This window comes from Argopecten irradians, chromosome 12 (genome assembly GCF_041381155.1).
Source record: "Argopecten irradians isolate NY chromosome 12, Ai_NY, whole genome shotgun sequence".
NCBI classification, from domain to species: Eukaryota; Metazoa; Mollusca; class Bivalvia; order Pectinida; family Pectinidae; genus Argopecten; species Argopecten irradians.
Genome location: NC_091145.1, coordinates 31,878,701 through 31,893,877, shown reverse-complemented (window position 1 = coordinate 31,893,877; position 15,177 = coordinate 31,878,701). Strand labels below are relative to the sequence as shown.

At 34.9% G+C, this 15,177-nt stretch overlaps 1 protein-coding gene across 1 annotated transcript; it reads left to right on the top strand.

The window, feature by feature from the left end:
• Window positions 1-44: 44 nt before the first annotated feature.
• On the top strand, window positions 45-6,664 carry LOC138336485 (uncharacterized). The gene is made up of 4 exons (XM_069285984.1): window positions 45-153; window positions 2,156-2,351; window positions 5,071-5,288; window positions 5,656-6,664. Exons 1-4 carry the CDS (start codon window positions 45-47, stop codon window positions 5,976-5,978), a joined length of 846 nt encoding a protein of 281 aa, XP_069142085.1. The 3' UTR covers window positions 5,979-6,664.
• The last annotated feature ends 8,513 nt before the right edge of the window (window positions 6,665-15,177 follow it).

Genomic DNA, 15,177 nt, shown 5'->3' with positions numbered 1-15,177 from the left:
ATATGGAATTTATTTCATACGAGTGAAGTATGTAAAAGTTGCAAATGTCCCGAGCTTTAGTGATGAGCGTCTTCAGTAACGTTTTTTCAGAAAAACAGTTCATAGCCAACAACTACAAGTCGAATACGAATTTAGCCGATATGAATAATGCGAGTAATTTAAAAATAATCATACTATTATGATGTTGGAAATCAGGCATGTATATTGTGCAATGCATTTTTTTTATTAACAAACATTTGCATAACAACTAGACAAGGACCCTATATATATGCTCGAGTGTTTTACTTAACTGGGAATGTATTGATACTTCAAGCCTAAAATCGAATCACCGAATACTGTTTACATTTAAATGCATCCGTTTTATACGAATTTCAAAGACAAACTTGATCAATACAGTATATGTTTAGTGTATTTGAACAGTGAAAATACAATATAATATGGATAACGGGATATAGTACCCAATATATATAAAAAGTAAATGTAAACGCAGTAAAAAGATATATTCAGGAATATCACGAGCCACACGAAATGGGGGCTGAACAAATAAACACAAAGTAAACACGGGCTACTAGACGAACAAATGAAACGGACATGGTGTATCTGCATAAGTATACCTTGGACATGAAAGAGAATAACGATAATGAATCAGAAAAGTTTTTTGTCAAATATATATTAGGTCTGAAATCAGTATAATATCTGAGAATCTGAGAAAAGAAACATCATTACACTGGATATATCAGACGAAGTGCAGTCATTCTTATGACATGGCTCATAATACAATATATTGGCGTTTTCATGTATCGTAAGTAATAAATAAGATGTTTACGTGAATGTATGTTCTATGTTTGGGATTTCGAACTGTTTAAACGCTGTCGTTAGATGAAACAAGAATCTGTAATACTAGTGCATGAATGTGTCATTGATTGTTTCATAATTTGTGAATTTATAAGCAACATTCTCAAACACATCGAAAAATTTGTCTTATTTTGAGTTGCATAAAGTAACAGAAAGAATACTATTTTATTAAAACAAGCTTCAGTGAAATATTGTTCCTGTGGATTTAATTAGATATATTAATGAGATACCAATTATTTCCTATTTCCAACCGATGACACAGCTGTTTTATCATTACTGTTACTTTGCACTAGGAATTATGCGCTACACATTATGACAACGAATCATTTGATATCAAAATTTCACGTTGTGTAATTGTGAAAGAAAGGAAACTCTATCACCAACACTATTACAAAACAGTGAGTCCAACGAGACATTTCGCATAAAAATGGTCTCTTTCATCAGATCTCTCTTCTATAGTCATTCACAAATAATTTGTTCGTAAATATTGTTGATAGATGGTGGTAATTTGGCATTTAGAGATTTAGAGATAGCTTCTCAGTGGAATAACTCCGTCCTATCCTTTTCATCGATAACAAATGTTTAAACTAAACTTATAAATAGTAAAATAACACTATTCACATAATACTTTTCAGCAAACTGTTAGATTTCGTATTGTTTTTGTAACTAATTGGACATAATGTCCACCTTCAAATAGGATAAGCCTACGGTACTGATGGTATTCAACAATAAGTTACTGTTTATTATTTTTTCAACATATATTGAAACAATACGACACAAAAAGGAAAATCGCATAGAGATATAACATTGAAAATCCAACACTCGAGGGCAGCTAGAACCGAAAGGTAAAACAAAAGACGGCCATAGAATATAGAAGCAGACTAAAAAGAGAAGAATAAAAACGCCCGTAATGATTAATTAGGTCAGATAAAGATACACTAATCAACGGTAGTCCAGTGGTTACAAGACGTAAACGACAAAAATAACATTAAATAGACTTAATATGTATCATTGATCATGTCCACCTCTATTAATCAATCCATATCTCTCCTTTTCGAAACACTGTGAATATTTAAATAGCGACAGACAGCAACAAGTCTTACAAAATCTTTATCAAATGAAGAACTGCATTATTACAATGTCCACAGAAAACTCCCATTGTTTTTTTGGAGATGAATTTATTTCACCGATGATGCAGACTGCACTAACGATAGGTCATGAATTTTTGTTATTTTGTTTGTTAAATGTTTAATAAACTTTGAGCATGTATGTTCATGTTATTTTCTCATGTGATTTCCAGCTCAAGTTGATAAGCCATGTCAGCTGTCCATTGACAACAATGGTATACCCGTGTGTTTCTGGCTAATAGATACAACACACAATGCTAATGTCAGTCAAGCTAAATGTGAAGATGATGATGGCACCTTGGCGTTCATTCCAAATGAAGGGGCTTTAACGGAAATAATTGGATTGATAACAGACCACCTGAACGAAGGGTATGTGTAATGCTTCTTGTGAGTGGTGTATGTTATTTAAATGTAATGTGTGTATCAATATTAATGGAACGTTATTTTGTTGTTGCTAAACAATGGTATCATTTCTTATAATTATCTTTAAAAATATGAAGCAAATGGAAAATGATAATTCGAATTACATGTAATATATTCAAATGCGATTTATTATTTCATGAATCGTTTATTAGATATTCTCAGGACAGAGCTATTTTTCCTCTTTTCCTTCTATCAACATTTGAAACAAATTACTTCATTATGTATTGTTAATCGCAAATGCATGCTTTTTAACCTGCTTTGTCAGCTTTAAGAAATATCTGTCCAGAGACTTACAGTCATGACACATCTGTGGTGCCCACGACTATAAGTTTTAATGTTTAGATAAGGTTGGTTATTAGATTTCGATAAACGTTATATTCAGTAGCAAGAATGATTGAATGACGACGTCTTCTGTAATCTTGATTATGATATCCGCTGCAATGATATAAATAATCCAAATTATCTGTTTTACAAATATTGCTTTACAATTGAATTGCATTCATTTTATTGTAAATTTCATGAAATTAAAACGTATAACAATGCATGGTTCTGTTTGTTTGAGTTTTACGGCCCAACGACAACTAAGGTCATTTAGGGCCAAACTACAAGTCAGGCATTAATATCAGGATAAAAGATCAGGGTAAGAAAAGGCAAGTAAGGACTAAAACACAGATTGTAAACGTTTATTTGATAAAAAAGGTTTGCATGGGATAAAATAGTTTTGGCTAAAACACATGAGAAAACTCATGCACAATGTTGATGAAACGATAAAATAACTGGAATCAAAAGTATATTCGATATCTTTCATAAGATATAAGATGTCTCACAAGAATATAAGATACAATGTATCTAATAAACTATAGAACATTTCTAATAACATATAAAATATGTCAAACATAATCCGCCCTAAATGACTCCCCCATAGAATATTTTTGCATATGTCATTAGGGCATTAGTCATTGGTTATAAATTCATGTTCACGTCAGTGGTTAATGGCTTGACATCAGTCTTCGAAGACGTCGTGTGAACATAGCGGCATCCACTGAATGTTTTGAATACATGGACATCTTCGAAATGTAGGATGTTACAGTTATGATATTAAAGATATCTTATTTGTATTGCTTTCATCCGGGATTATATGAATTCATCTTGAAGTGTTAAGTATTGCTCGCCAAGGCTCGTTCTAAAGTCTTAAGACTCCTTTTATAAAATATCATGACATAAACCATTATTTAAAATCCTATATGATATTATGTAAGCTATTATTCTGATGCATTTTTGATCAGTTGCTTCGTGAGTAAATGACATTTTGGCATGCGATGTGGTGGTTTCATAAAAGTGTTTGCTCGTTTGTGTTTGTTTCCATTTTGTTAATTGCATAAGCTTTTGGGTGGCATAAAGTAAAACAAAACATCTTAGGACAATATCAATAAACCTGCCAGCTGCCCGTAATTGGTTTCAAACTTGAAACAGACCCAATCACTGCAGTCCAGATCAATCCGCAGGGTATTATTGTTACCTTTAACAATCATGTTAAATTTGCTGAAAATTTACCATTTTTGAGCTTAAAATCCGATTTCTTTCACTCCTGCGTAAAAATCACTACATATATTGGATTATTTGTTTGTTTGATTAATTAACGTCCCATTAACAGCTATGGTATATTAGATTATTTGGTCCTGATATGTATTTGTTGTGTTATTGTGGTCATTTTGATACCTCATTTGTCTACTTCGGTTGAAAAATGTCGATGTTGTGACTATTTATCATTTTTTAGTGAAATTCGAGATGACGGAAATCTTGATGACCTCATAACCGGAAGTTCATCGCAACTTATGCAATGTTAACATTTTGATTTGTGATCAGTGGGTCATAAGGGTTAAGAAACATATTGGTTCGAAGGTTTTTTTTTTTTTTTTTTTTTGGGGGGGGGGGGGGGGAGTCTACCGAAATCCAAATTAAAATATGTGAAACAAAATGCCAGTGGTTTAAGTATTCGAGTTAAATGAAATTGAACATATAAGTACAGCAAAAATCATATTACAGGTATCCACTATGGACGGTAAATAGCAAGGATAAAGTGTTTTGTACTGATTTTGGAGATTTGTCATTGAATACTTGCCTCCCATGTATGCGGTGAATACTTGCCTCCCATGTATGCGGTGTGTTGCGTGTATGTTGTGCGAGGTGAGTGTACTGGGAGACTGCGGTATGAACGTGTTGTGTCTTCTTGTATAGTGGAACTGTTGCCCTTTTTATAGTGCTATATCACTGAAGCATGCCGCCGAAGACACCAAGCAACACACCCCACCCGGTCACATTATACTGACAACGGGCGAACCAGTCGTTGGCCCTGCAGGTAGGGCGTTAGAATTGTACCTGCTGCCCCTATTGCATGATCGTAAAAGGCGACTAAATTTAGGATCTTATCTTTTCTCTTCTTCCTAACTGACTTATCTTTCCTAATGCCTCCCTTGGCACCGCCTCACTTTTGGCCTTGAGTTGAGCGATCGCCCTGTGAGGAAGGCTCTTGGTTCTCTCCCCTGGCCGAGACACACCAAAGTCATTATAAAAGTGGTAGTTTCTGCTCCTGCTTAGCGTTCATTGAATACGTATTTATGAAAGGAAATATAGTTCAATATAGATATGCCATTCTTTTTTCCAGAATGGTGTATTTCGGGTACCAAAAATCCGCTACAGACGAGATTGTGATACAGGGGACAACTATCGTACACACCTGGATGGAATGGGATAATTCATACAGTCAGCCAGATAGTGGTCGATACGAAGCATGTATCGCGATATTTACAAGAACCTGGAAATTTCACGATGCAGATTGCTCGATAGAAATGTATGCACTATGCTCAACACCATATGTATTAGGTGTGTATTTGTTTATTTGATTAATTAATGTCCTATTAACCGCCAGGGTCATCTAAGGACGACCTCCCATGTATGCGTGAATTGCGAGATGCGTGGGTTGGGAGTGTTTGAATTACAGTAAATAGGTGTTTTGTTTCATATGATTACTAATTTAATCATTTTCGTGTATAACTTGTTTAATCATTTTGTTCATTCTTATATTGCTTTGATCTCCGAATATAACTCAAATTATTAACCATGTTGAATTCAATGATAAACATCTTGTTAAATTTTTCAATTTTGCCATATTCTGCCCTGTTTTCGAGCATTCAAATCACACACAACATGAAAATTAAGTTACTTGATAATTATTATGTACTTATATTAGAAACCACAACAGATGTGTCCATCATCACCACCACCACCGGCACCGCAACACTTTCATGCTGTAACTGCCATATAGCCTTCATTATAACTGAAGTCAACATCACTGAGGAGCTCCAGGAACAACTCGATACGTTGAAGAAGGAAACCAAGGTTGATGAGGAGAACCTATCGTCGACGATCAGGAAGAAGACGAGCGCAAGCGACCCACGTCCATCTTCGGCCTATGTCGGCTACCTTGGAATAACACTTCTAGCAGTGATATTTGGCGGACTATTCCTATTAGACCTGCCAAGGACTTCGATATTATTGAAAAAAAATTGCTAGATTGCGTTTTTGTCTTTTGCTTCAGTCAACTTCCAAAACTTTTCCGAGTTTAGATTTGTGGCCTGGAATGTGATTTATCTTTGCTATTTAATATGCAGAATATAAAAACTCAATTTTAAGGAAACCTATTGCTTCAAAATTCTTCCAGAGCCTACAAATGCAATCGTCATTGGCGAATAAAGAAATACAAAATAAATACATTTGCCAGCACCTTTCATTAAAAGAGACAGTTAAGTGTAAGAGTGCATTGAAATTTGCAAATATAAAGTTTATATCGTTATTATCGTAATTTGCCAGAATGAACCACTGTAGTCACAGTACGTGAAATATTCGAACTCGTTCGCTGTCGGACATTACACAATAATAATGCGACGTTATGTACATGTATACCATAACCTGGCCCTTGTGAGGAAAGAAAAGCAACTTTTGTCTAGAACCACTCAAATGTGTTACCCATTATGTGTACGACCATGCATGAAAAAAACAATTAATCAAATCCTCGCCGATGGTTACTGGTTTGGGTATAGCGTATATATTGTACCTGCGTTCTCGCCTAGCTGTACGGTTAGAATTTCAACTGTATCAATTAAAATAATCGTGGAATTTTAAATATTTGTTTTTTAATGTTTTTATAATATTCAACAATATTGATTGTGTGACAGAACCAGCCTCAAGGAATTGTCCCTTTCAATCCAATTATGATTTAATTAAAAAAGATCATTACGTTGAATTGCCATGCCTATACAATGGAGTTGACGATGAGTTATATTTTTTCATATCATCAATGCATGCGACGCAACCATATAACCGCACCGATTTTGACACAATGAAAAAACATAGCAAAAAATATCTATAAACAGCCTCAAACGTCTACCAACTTTGCCTCAAATCCACAAATCGCACGTGAAAAATAGTTTGAAACGCAATATATACCGATAAATCAGCTGGGGTTTCTCGTTTCAGGTCGAATGTACATTTGATAAGCTAGATTAGGTAAAAGTTCGTTTTATAATTTGTATTTCGTGTGGTGACACTTCATGTTCATCAAAGGTATCAATGCCCCACTACATATCCTTGAAACTTTACAAAAACTAAACTATGGTGGTGATACACACTTAACCGGGTGTAGACTTTTCTGGCGGATATATTTACAATTCACTGAATCTAACACAATCTAACTGAAATCGATATGCATTAATATACTTCCGTTTTGTCAGAATACGACATAAAAGCTAGATCGATACCATATGCGGACAATGACAATTACTTCAGACGACAGAGCAATGTGGTTTGGATTCTAGAAATAGACTGCCATATATCTCCAAGAATAAAAGCAAACATTCGTTCATACACGATATAGAATCTACACGTTTGGTCTTATTATACTAAAAGGATGTTAAAACAATAAACTGGTCCATGATTTGACCTAGGCAGTAATAGAGCCGGAAACGTTAATTAAACGTTCGTACAAATGTATGAACAAAACAGACATATTTACGTGGAACTCATAGCAATGTTCTTGTAGGTCTAAAGAGGTACCGTACTGGAGCAAAGTTCATCATCACAAAATCAACGTTCTCCAAAAGGATGGAGGTACTTCTTCGGACATGGCTTTTAATGCAGTTTATTGATGTTTACATGTGTAGTAATCGTAAGTAATGCATAGTATTATCTACTTGAATCTACTTGTTTTTACTTGTTGATTTTGTATCGATTTAGATTGCAAATTATGCTGTTTTTAATAAAGATGCTACACCGTTGACGAATGGTATTTTTTTTTCTGTCAAAAACAGGAGCAGACGAATTAGTATTTGTCGACATTTACAAAAGCTATTTATTTCACACCACTATCACCATCGAAAAGTTTCAGCTTCCTATTTCATTGCAACATAAATGTTATTTAAACTAATAATTAATTGCGTCACGAAAAAAAGATCCATGGCGCTATGCCCGATATTAAGTACTGATATGAAGTACTGAATACACATTCCCCAAAAGCAAAATAAAAAAAAATGTTATTTTTTTTATTTTTTATGTGTCTTAATCAGATATACATTTACATGGTGAACCTCAATAATTGTTCAAATTCGTTTATTTTTGGTTGGTGGTGGAGCATCTTTAAACATTTTTTGTTTGTTTGTTTGTTTGTTCAATTAACGTCCTATTAACAGCTATGGTCATGTAAGGACGGCCTCCCATGCATGCGGTGTGTTGCGTGTATGTTGTGCGAGGTGCGTGTTTTGGGAGACTGCGGTATATTTATGTTGTGTCTTCTTGTATAGTGGAACTGTTGCCCTTTTTATAGTGCTATATCACTGAAGCATGCCGCCGAAGACACCAAGCAACACACTCCACCCGGTCACATTATACTGACAACGGGCGAACCAGTTGTCCCACTCCCTGTGTGCTGAGCGCTAAGCAGGAGCAGAAACTACCAATTTTATAGACTTTAGTGTGTCTCGGCCAGGGGACAGAACCCAGAGCCTTCCTCACAGGGGCGAACGCTCAACCAAAGGCCAAAAGTGAGGTGATGTCAAGGGAGACATTAGGAAGAATTAAAGTAATTTAGGAAGAAAGAAAAGATAAGATCCTAAATTTAGTCGCCTTTTACGATCATGCAATAGGGGCAGCAGGTACAATTCTAACGCCCTACCTGCAGGATCATGGCGTGTGATAAAAAATGAAGTACCACCAGTATGGGTTGCAATGACCTCACGGCCTCGATAACAGACGATGAGGTCCGATTAGGTCAGCTGTCGAAGCTAGGGTACCAATGACTATATAGAGAAATGTTATGTAACCTGGCTTTTCTATTTCAATCATTTTTTCAAAGAAATATAAAAAGGATCCAGCGGGCAAGTTATCTTCGTAACCTGTATGCGCTCATTTATCATTATCTCAGCACAACCTTAAAGTGAACAGGTGGGCAAGGATGGCTAAAGTCGGTAAAAATGGTGTGAATGTATCCAGTATAATTTCTTATGAAATGGAAAAATAAAATGTCTCCTCAAAATCTGTCTGCGTACGAAGAAATTAATTTAAAGTATGGAAATTCTAAAACGTCCTCCCGGCTCACAATGTCCGTGGTTACATTTCCACGCAGCCTCGCTTTCAATGCTTTCAGACTGGTTTTCTTTGCCCGACTATTCACTTTAAGCTTTGTCTTTGCAGCTATACCTCTAACCAGTAGATGCGAGCTGTCTATTGCAGATAACGATACGGACATTTGTTATTGGCTCATAGACACACGACAACATGCTAATGCCAGCCAAGCTGTATGTGAACAAAATAATGGCACTTTGGCCTACATTCCAAGTGCCGCAGCATTAACAGTAATAACGGGATACATAGCATTTCACTTTACCGGAGGGTATGTTTAATGCTTTTCAATCAATATTTTTGTGTTGTAGCTAGTTAAGGATATTTAGACACTTATTTAAACACTTTAGTAACTTAAAATATATGAAGCACACTAAAAATATATGTACCAAAGACATTTTATTAAGGATGCGTCACCAATACGGACGACTGTTTAGAAATGATTGGTTGTTGCATTACTCTAAACGTCATATTGTGGTATTTCGAATGTCTATATATTACTTCTTAGGTATACCTATACTGATAAAAAGTGTGTATCCATCAAAAATAACCTTATGTATAACTGTGGACTCGTAGATCGTTTTGTTGTTTGTAAAAATATGCAAAACAATACGTTTTAAACTGTGATTTGCATTTAGTACAACTTTTACAGATAAATGTTTTCCTTCCAGCTGGGATTTCCTATATTTAGGGTATCAGATGTCCGCTACAGAAGAGATTATGATAGAAGGGACAAACATTGTGCACTCCTGGATAGAATTTGATAACGACCAGCCAAGAAGTGATTACGGATCATGTATCGCGATATTCACAAATACATGGAAATTTTATAATGCAGATTGCTCGACAGAAATGTATGCGCTCTGTTCAACACCATTTGGAATAGGTGAGTGACAATTAAACAAAATGATTTGAGAACGTATCCATCAATCAAATTATTTGCGTGTTCTGATTGTATTTGCTTTTTGTTGAGTTGTAGAGTGAAGTCAACGTACAATAGCTAAACTTCTTCTGTTTTATTTTAGTTTTAGAGTGACATTATTTACGCACAAAGCTAATATTACTTTTTGTGTGCTTTTAATATCTGCATCATTAAAATTAATTACAATGATTATGTAAATAATCTACCTTATCAAACACAAGTATATACATTCAGTCATATTTTCCCCCAGTATGTAACATTCGTACAGTGTCTAAGTATTCACATGATATATAACGAAGAGATTTGTTAATTAAATAAAAAGTGTAAATATTGTTAGAAATCTTCATGTCCGCATTGAAATGTGATATACTATGGGTATGCTTTTTATATCCTATACATTAGAAACTACCACAGAAGTGTCTACTGCTTCTACAGCTGCTATCACGACAACCAACGCCACCACAACTACCCCCTCGACGACGACGACCAGCACCAGCACCAGCGCCACAACCGCAACACTTTCATGCTGTAACTGCCATACATCCTTCATTATAACTGAAGTCAATATCACTGAGGAGCTCCAGGAAAAACTCGATACGTTGAAGAAGGAAACATCTTCGGCCATCTTCGGCCTATGTGGGCTATCTTGGTATTGCACTTCTAACAGTGATATTTGGCGGACTATTCCTGTTAGACCTGCCAAGAGTCGCCATGTGGTTGAAATCATTTCAATGAAATAATGTGATAGCAATAAATATTGATTGGTATAATAAACATTCCAATTCTGTATCGCTCACCTATTCACATAATGATGCTATTTAATATGCATTACTATGAGTATTTTCAGAGAAGAAATTGCCTATCTTGGTATAGGTCTTTTAACAGTGGTGTTTCGCGGACTGTGTCTGTTAGACCTGACAAGACTTCTAATGTCGTTGTAAACAAAATGCTAAATTGAATCTTTGCGAGGTTTTTTTCTTTCCTTTTAAATTCCAGCAAACTTTAAAAACTTTCTACTAAGGTGTATAGGTTTGTTGTCAAGGAAACACAATCTAATAACGAATTTGTACCTTCACTATATCATCTCCAGCCAATACAACACTAAAAGGCATCGCTTTCTACTTCCAGTCTATTCACTGTATCGCAGCTATTTTTGGGATGTTTTAAATGTTGTAGAAAACCTTTATTGAACTGAAAAAACATAACAAACAACATGTATAGAACGGATTATCTTTTACTTTGATATGTCCTGGCATCTGGAGGCAATGTCAGATGATGAAAAAATAACTGATTTCACCTAAATAATTTTATTCTTTACAAATTGGCAATCAAATATAATAAAAGTGTGTTCTGTGGTCAATGTCAGTGAACGGTATATCTTTGAAAAACAGACAAATTAAAAATAAAAAATTAAATTTTATCTATATTTTTGTTTGTGGGTTTCGCACGCTCTGATTCAATGCACACATTGTAACAAAGCATTCGTCCTAATCAGACATTTAGGGGTATGGTCTGTCATAAGATGTCTGTAGAGGAAATACATTTTCAGGGGAAATGTAGATTATATTTCTAGTGAAACAATATCTTGTTTAGAAAGTAAATTGCAGTCTTCTCCATCTTTACCCTGTTTTTTTCCATTTTCATAAGAAATATAGAACTATACAATTAAACAATATTTTGCCTCAGGCTCCTCTCATTGTACCGTTAAATCCATATGGGATTTAATTTGAGAAGGGCATTTTGTTGTGATTCTGGCGGTGGGGTATCTTTTTATTTTGTCAATACATGCGGTGCACCCATATTACCGCACAATGAAAGAATTTCTTAAAAACAAACATAATTATAAACATCTTCAAATCGCCACAAACTCGCAACATTCTTATAAAAGACAGTGTGAAACGCAATATACATGTACCTATCGATAAATCAGCTGCAGGATTCTCGTTTGCGGTATGGTGATTACTACTATTGGTTCAAAGACTTTATATATTGGCCTAGTGACACTGCCTTAAAGGAAGTATATCAATTGTAGCATGTTTGTAGTATACTTGATATTTCGCTTCTATTGTATTTTCACCTTTAAGACTATTGTCTTTATAATACCGATTTAATTGGACTACGGTTGGGATGCTGTACATGACTGTATATATACTGGCACGTTTGTGAAACTAATGTACGTCGACTTCATTCCAGCGTATTATCCGTTGGGCATCACATTGTCCTAGCTATGTACTGAAATACGTGAATTGTATGTTTAATCATATACATTGTATGTTATAAAAGACACTTTAGTAATACTTACTATTTTTTCTACAATAAGAATGTCTTTAGATCGAGCTCAGTATTACACATATTAGGGGGCCAGAGCAAAGAAGAATTATTTTGGGACATTATTACGTGTACAACCACATCAGTATGCAGCTTTTGGTACAATGGTAAAATAGGAACTCGACAAAGCGAAACAATATCAATCTATTATGGAACAGGTCAAGGATATCTCATTTAGAAAATTAGTTCGTTCTAGGTTTGATAACACGAGTGGTGTAACTGAGTGTTCTTCAAAGGCTGCAATTTTTATCCATATCCTTAAAATTTTACAAAAAAAAAGAACTATATATCGCGGTATTACATACTTGATCGGCTGTACAACTTCCAAGTGGAAATATTTACAATTAACAGAATCCTATTTAAAGTCGACGTACATTAGTATACTTCCGTTTAATCACAATGAATATAACATAGGAGCTATATCGATCCCACGTGCGGACAATGTAATTACTACAGACAAAATTGCAATAAGATTTGAATTATAGAAATGCAGTAGCAAATATCAAGAATAAATGCAAACATTACTTTATAATGCATTGGAAAATACACGTTCAGTAGTATTATACAATAAACATACCCAGGATTGTACCTATTAAGTAGCAATAGAGCCGATACAGCGTCATTTAAACATTAGTATGAACAAAAACAGATGTATCTAGCACTGGTTAGACATGAAAAGTTACCCTACTGAGGCAAAGATCATCATTACAAATGTTCGAGATGGAGGCACTTCTTCGGGCATGGCTTATTATGCAGTCTATCGGGGTTTACATGTGTGATAATAATCGTAAGTAATGCACTATGATATATTTGAATTAATTTGTTTTAGGTAAGGATTTTGTATTAATTTATGTTGCAAATTCCGCTGCTAATTCAAAGATGCTACACCGCAGACTAATGGTATTTTTCTCTTTTAAAACAAGATCAGAAGAATTAGTACATTACTTCGGTTGCACAAGTTACTTACTTTACACAATTATCACAATCTAAAAGAAAAATCTCGAAAAAAATCCATGACACTATGTCCTATCTAAAATGAAGTACAGGCGGCGCATTCACCAAAAGCAAAATTAGTTATTTGATATTATATTTTGTGTTATTAGACATACATTTACATGAGTAAACACCAATTATTGTTAAAATGATGGATATCGTTCATACTTTTTCGACGGAGAATTATCTTGATAACAATATGAATTACAACTAGATTTGATCGCGATCAAAACACGGGATTTCCACCTATGTGATGATAAAGTAATGTTAGCGAACACACGATTGCTTGAACGAACGGACGATCTCACTCAATATTAATCAGAAAGCGTTTCTTACGAAAGTAGTCTGGTTCAACCGAAAAACAGATTTAGGGGAATCCCCCTTTGGGCAGAAGATTTCATAGAGAGGTGAATATTCAGGGTACACCAGTTAATGGTTTATGTGTGGATCGGACAATACATGTAGATGTAAAATTTGTAAAGAATTTTGATAACTTCATTTAACCTGAATAGTAGCAAACGTTAACACGGTCCTCTATGGGAATTTATTTGGTTCTGTGATCTCAAAACGGCCGGGTAGTTTCTCAAAATAGCACCGGTTGTGTTTGAACATCCGGTGTCACAGGTGACGGCTCTGCCACACACATAAAAGGTTTTTAAACCTGTCAGTTATTGTGTTTGTGCATTACTTTTTTGTTTGTTTGTTCAAATGTACGTCCTATTAACAGCTAGGGTCACGTAAGGACGGCCTCCCATGTATGCGGTGTAGCTACACATGTACGTGTATTTACGCAAACATGTGTACATTGTTCATATATACGTGTACATGTAGAACTTAAAGCATCCCGAAAAGTATTCAAAACTAGATGAAAAAAGACCTTCGAAACGGCCCGTGTGTATAGAAGGTTAAGCCCAGGACAAAATTTTAACCCGACTGCTGATTGGCTGGCTTATTATGAATTTCAAAATTAAAAATGTTTTCTGACAGGTAATTATTCCTTGATAACCGTGATATGAATTTGGAAATTCCGATTGAGATTTAGGTTCAAAATATCAATTTTGATAATGAATAGGTAAACACATTAGAATTTCAGGTTTTTTTAAAGTGCAAAAATTCTCCATTTCTTATAAAGATCTTGGACCAATGCGGAATAACTCGTACGAGTTTTAGTATTAGAGGATTATCTCCCTTTGGTGACATCATGTAATCTCAACTACTGTACAAAATCGCTGAAAGGACAATTGATGTTCTATACCTCCGCCATTTTGAATCATATGACATTGAAATTGGTCATTTTATGTGTCTTAGAGCATGCTCTTTCACATCCTATTCAAAACATTTCTCTTTGAAATTTCAAAAATTACGGTAAAATTTACGTTAAAAAGTGAACGAAATGCCATATTCAGAGGGCTATATTTCCGCCATTTTCAAATTCATGACTTTGAAATTAAAAGTCTGTACAGAGAATGTGCCAATGTCTAAATTTACAAACAATCAACACCTTACAATAAATGATAAAGGTGCTACGAGCTCAGAAATTACGGGACAAAAATAAGGAAATGACACAAATTGCCATATTTGGAGAGCTATATTTCCGCCATTTTTCTATATAACCCCTTGCAACTCATTTGTTTTCAAAACAAAAGTTCATACAACACAGGTACGAAAAATCAAGACTGTACATACAGGTTTAAAGGCGCTGAAACGTCTCGCGCAGGGACGAATATAAACTAAAATTTCGATTTTTGATGTCCTATATCTCCGCCATTTTGAATCATATGACCTTGAAATTGGTCATTTTATGTGTCTGAGAGCATGATCTTTCACATCCAATTCAAAACATTTTTCTTTGAAAAT

What these genes read in the sequence shown, in the direction of transcription:
- LOC138336485 (XM_069285984.1), top strand. Translation starts at nt 45, where the DNA reads ATGTCCCGAGCTTTAGTGATGAGCGTCTTCAGTAACGTTTTTTCAGAA. An exon ending in AGCCGATATGAATAATGCGA is followed by an intron (nt 154 to 2,155) that starts GTAATTTAAAAA and finishes TGTGATTTCCAG; the next exon opens with CTCAAGTTGATAAGCCATGT. An exon ending in ACAGACCACCTGAACGAAGG is followed by an intron (nt 2,352 to 5,070) that starts GTATGTGTAATG and finishes TCTTTTTTCCAG; the next exon opens with AATGGTGTATTTCGGGTACC.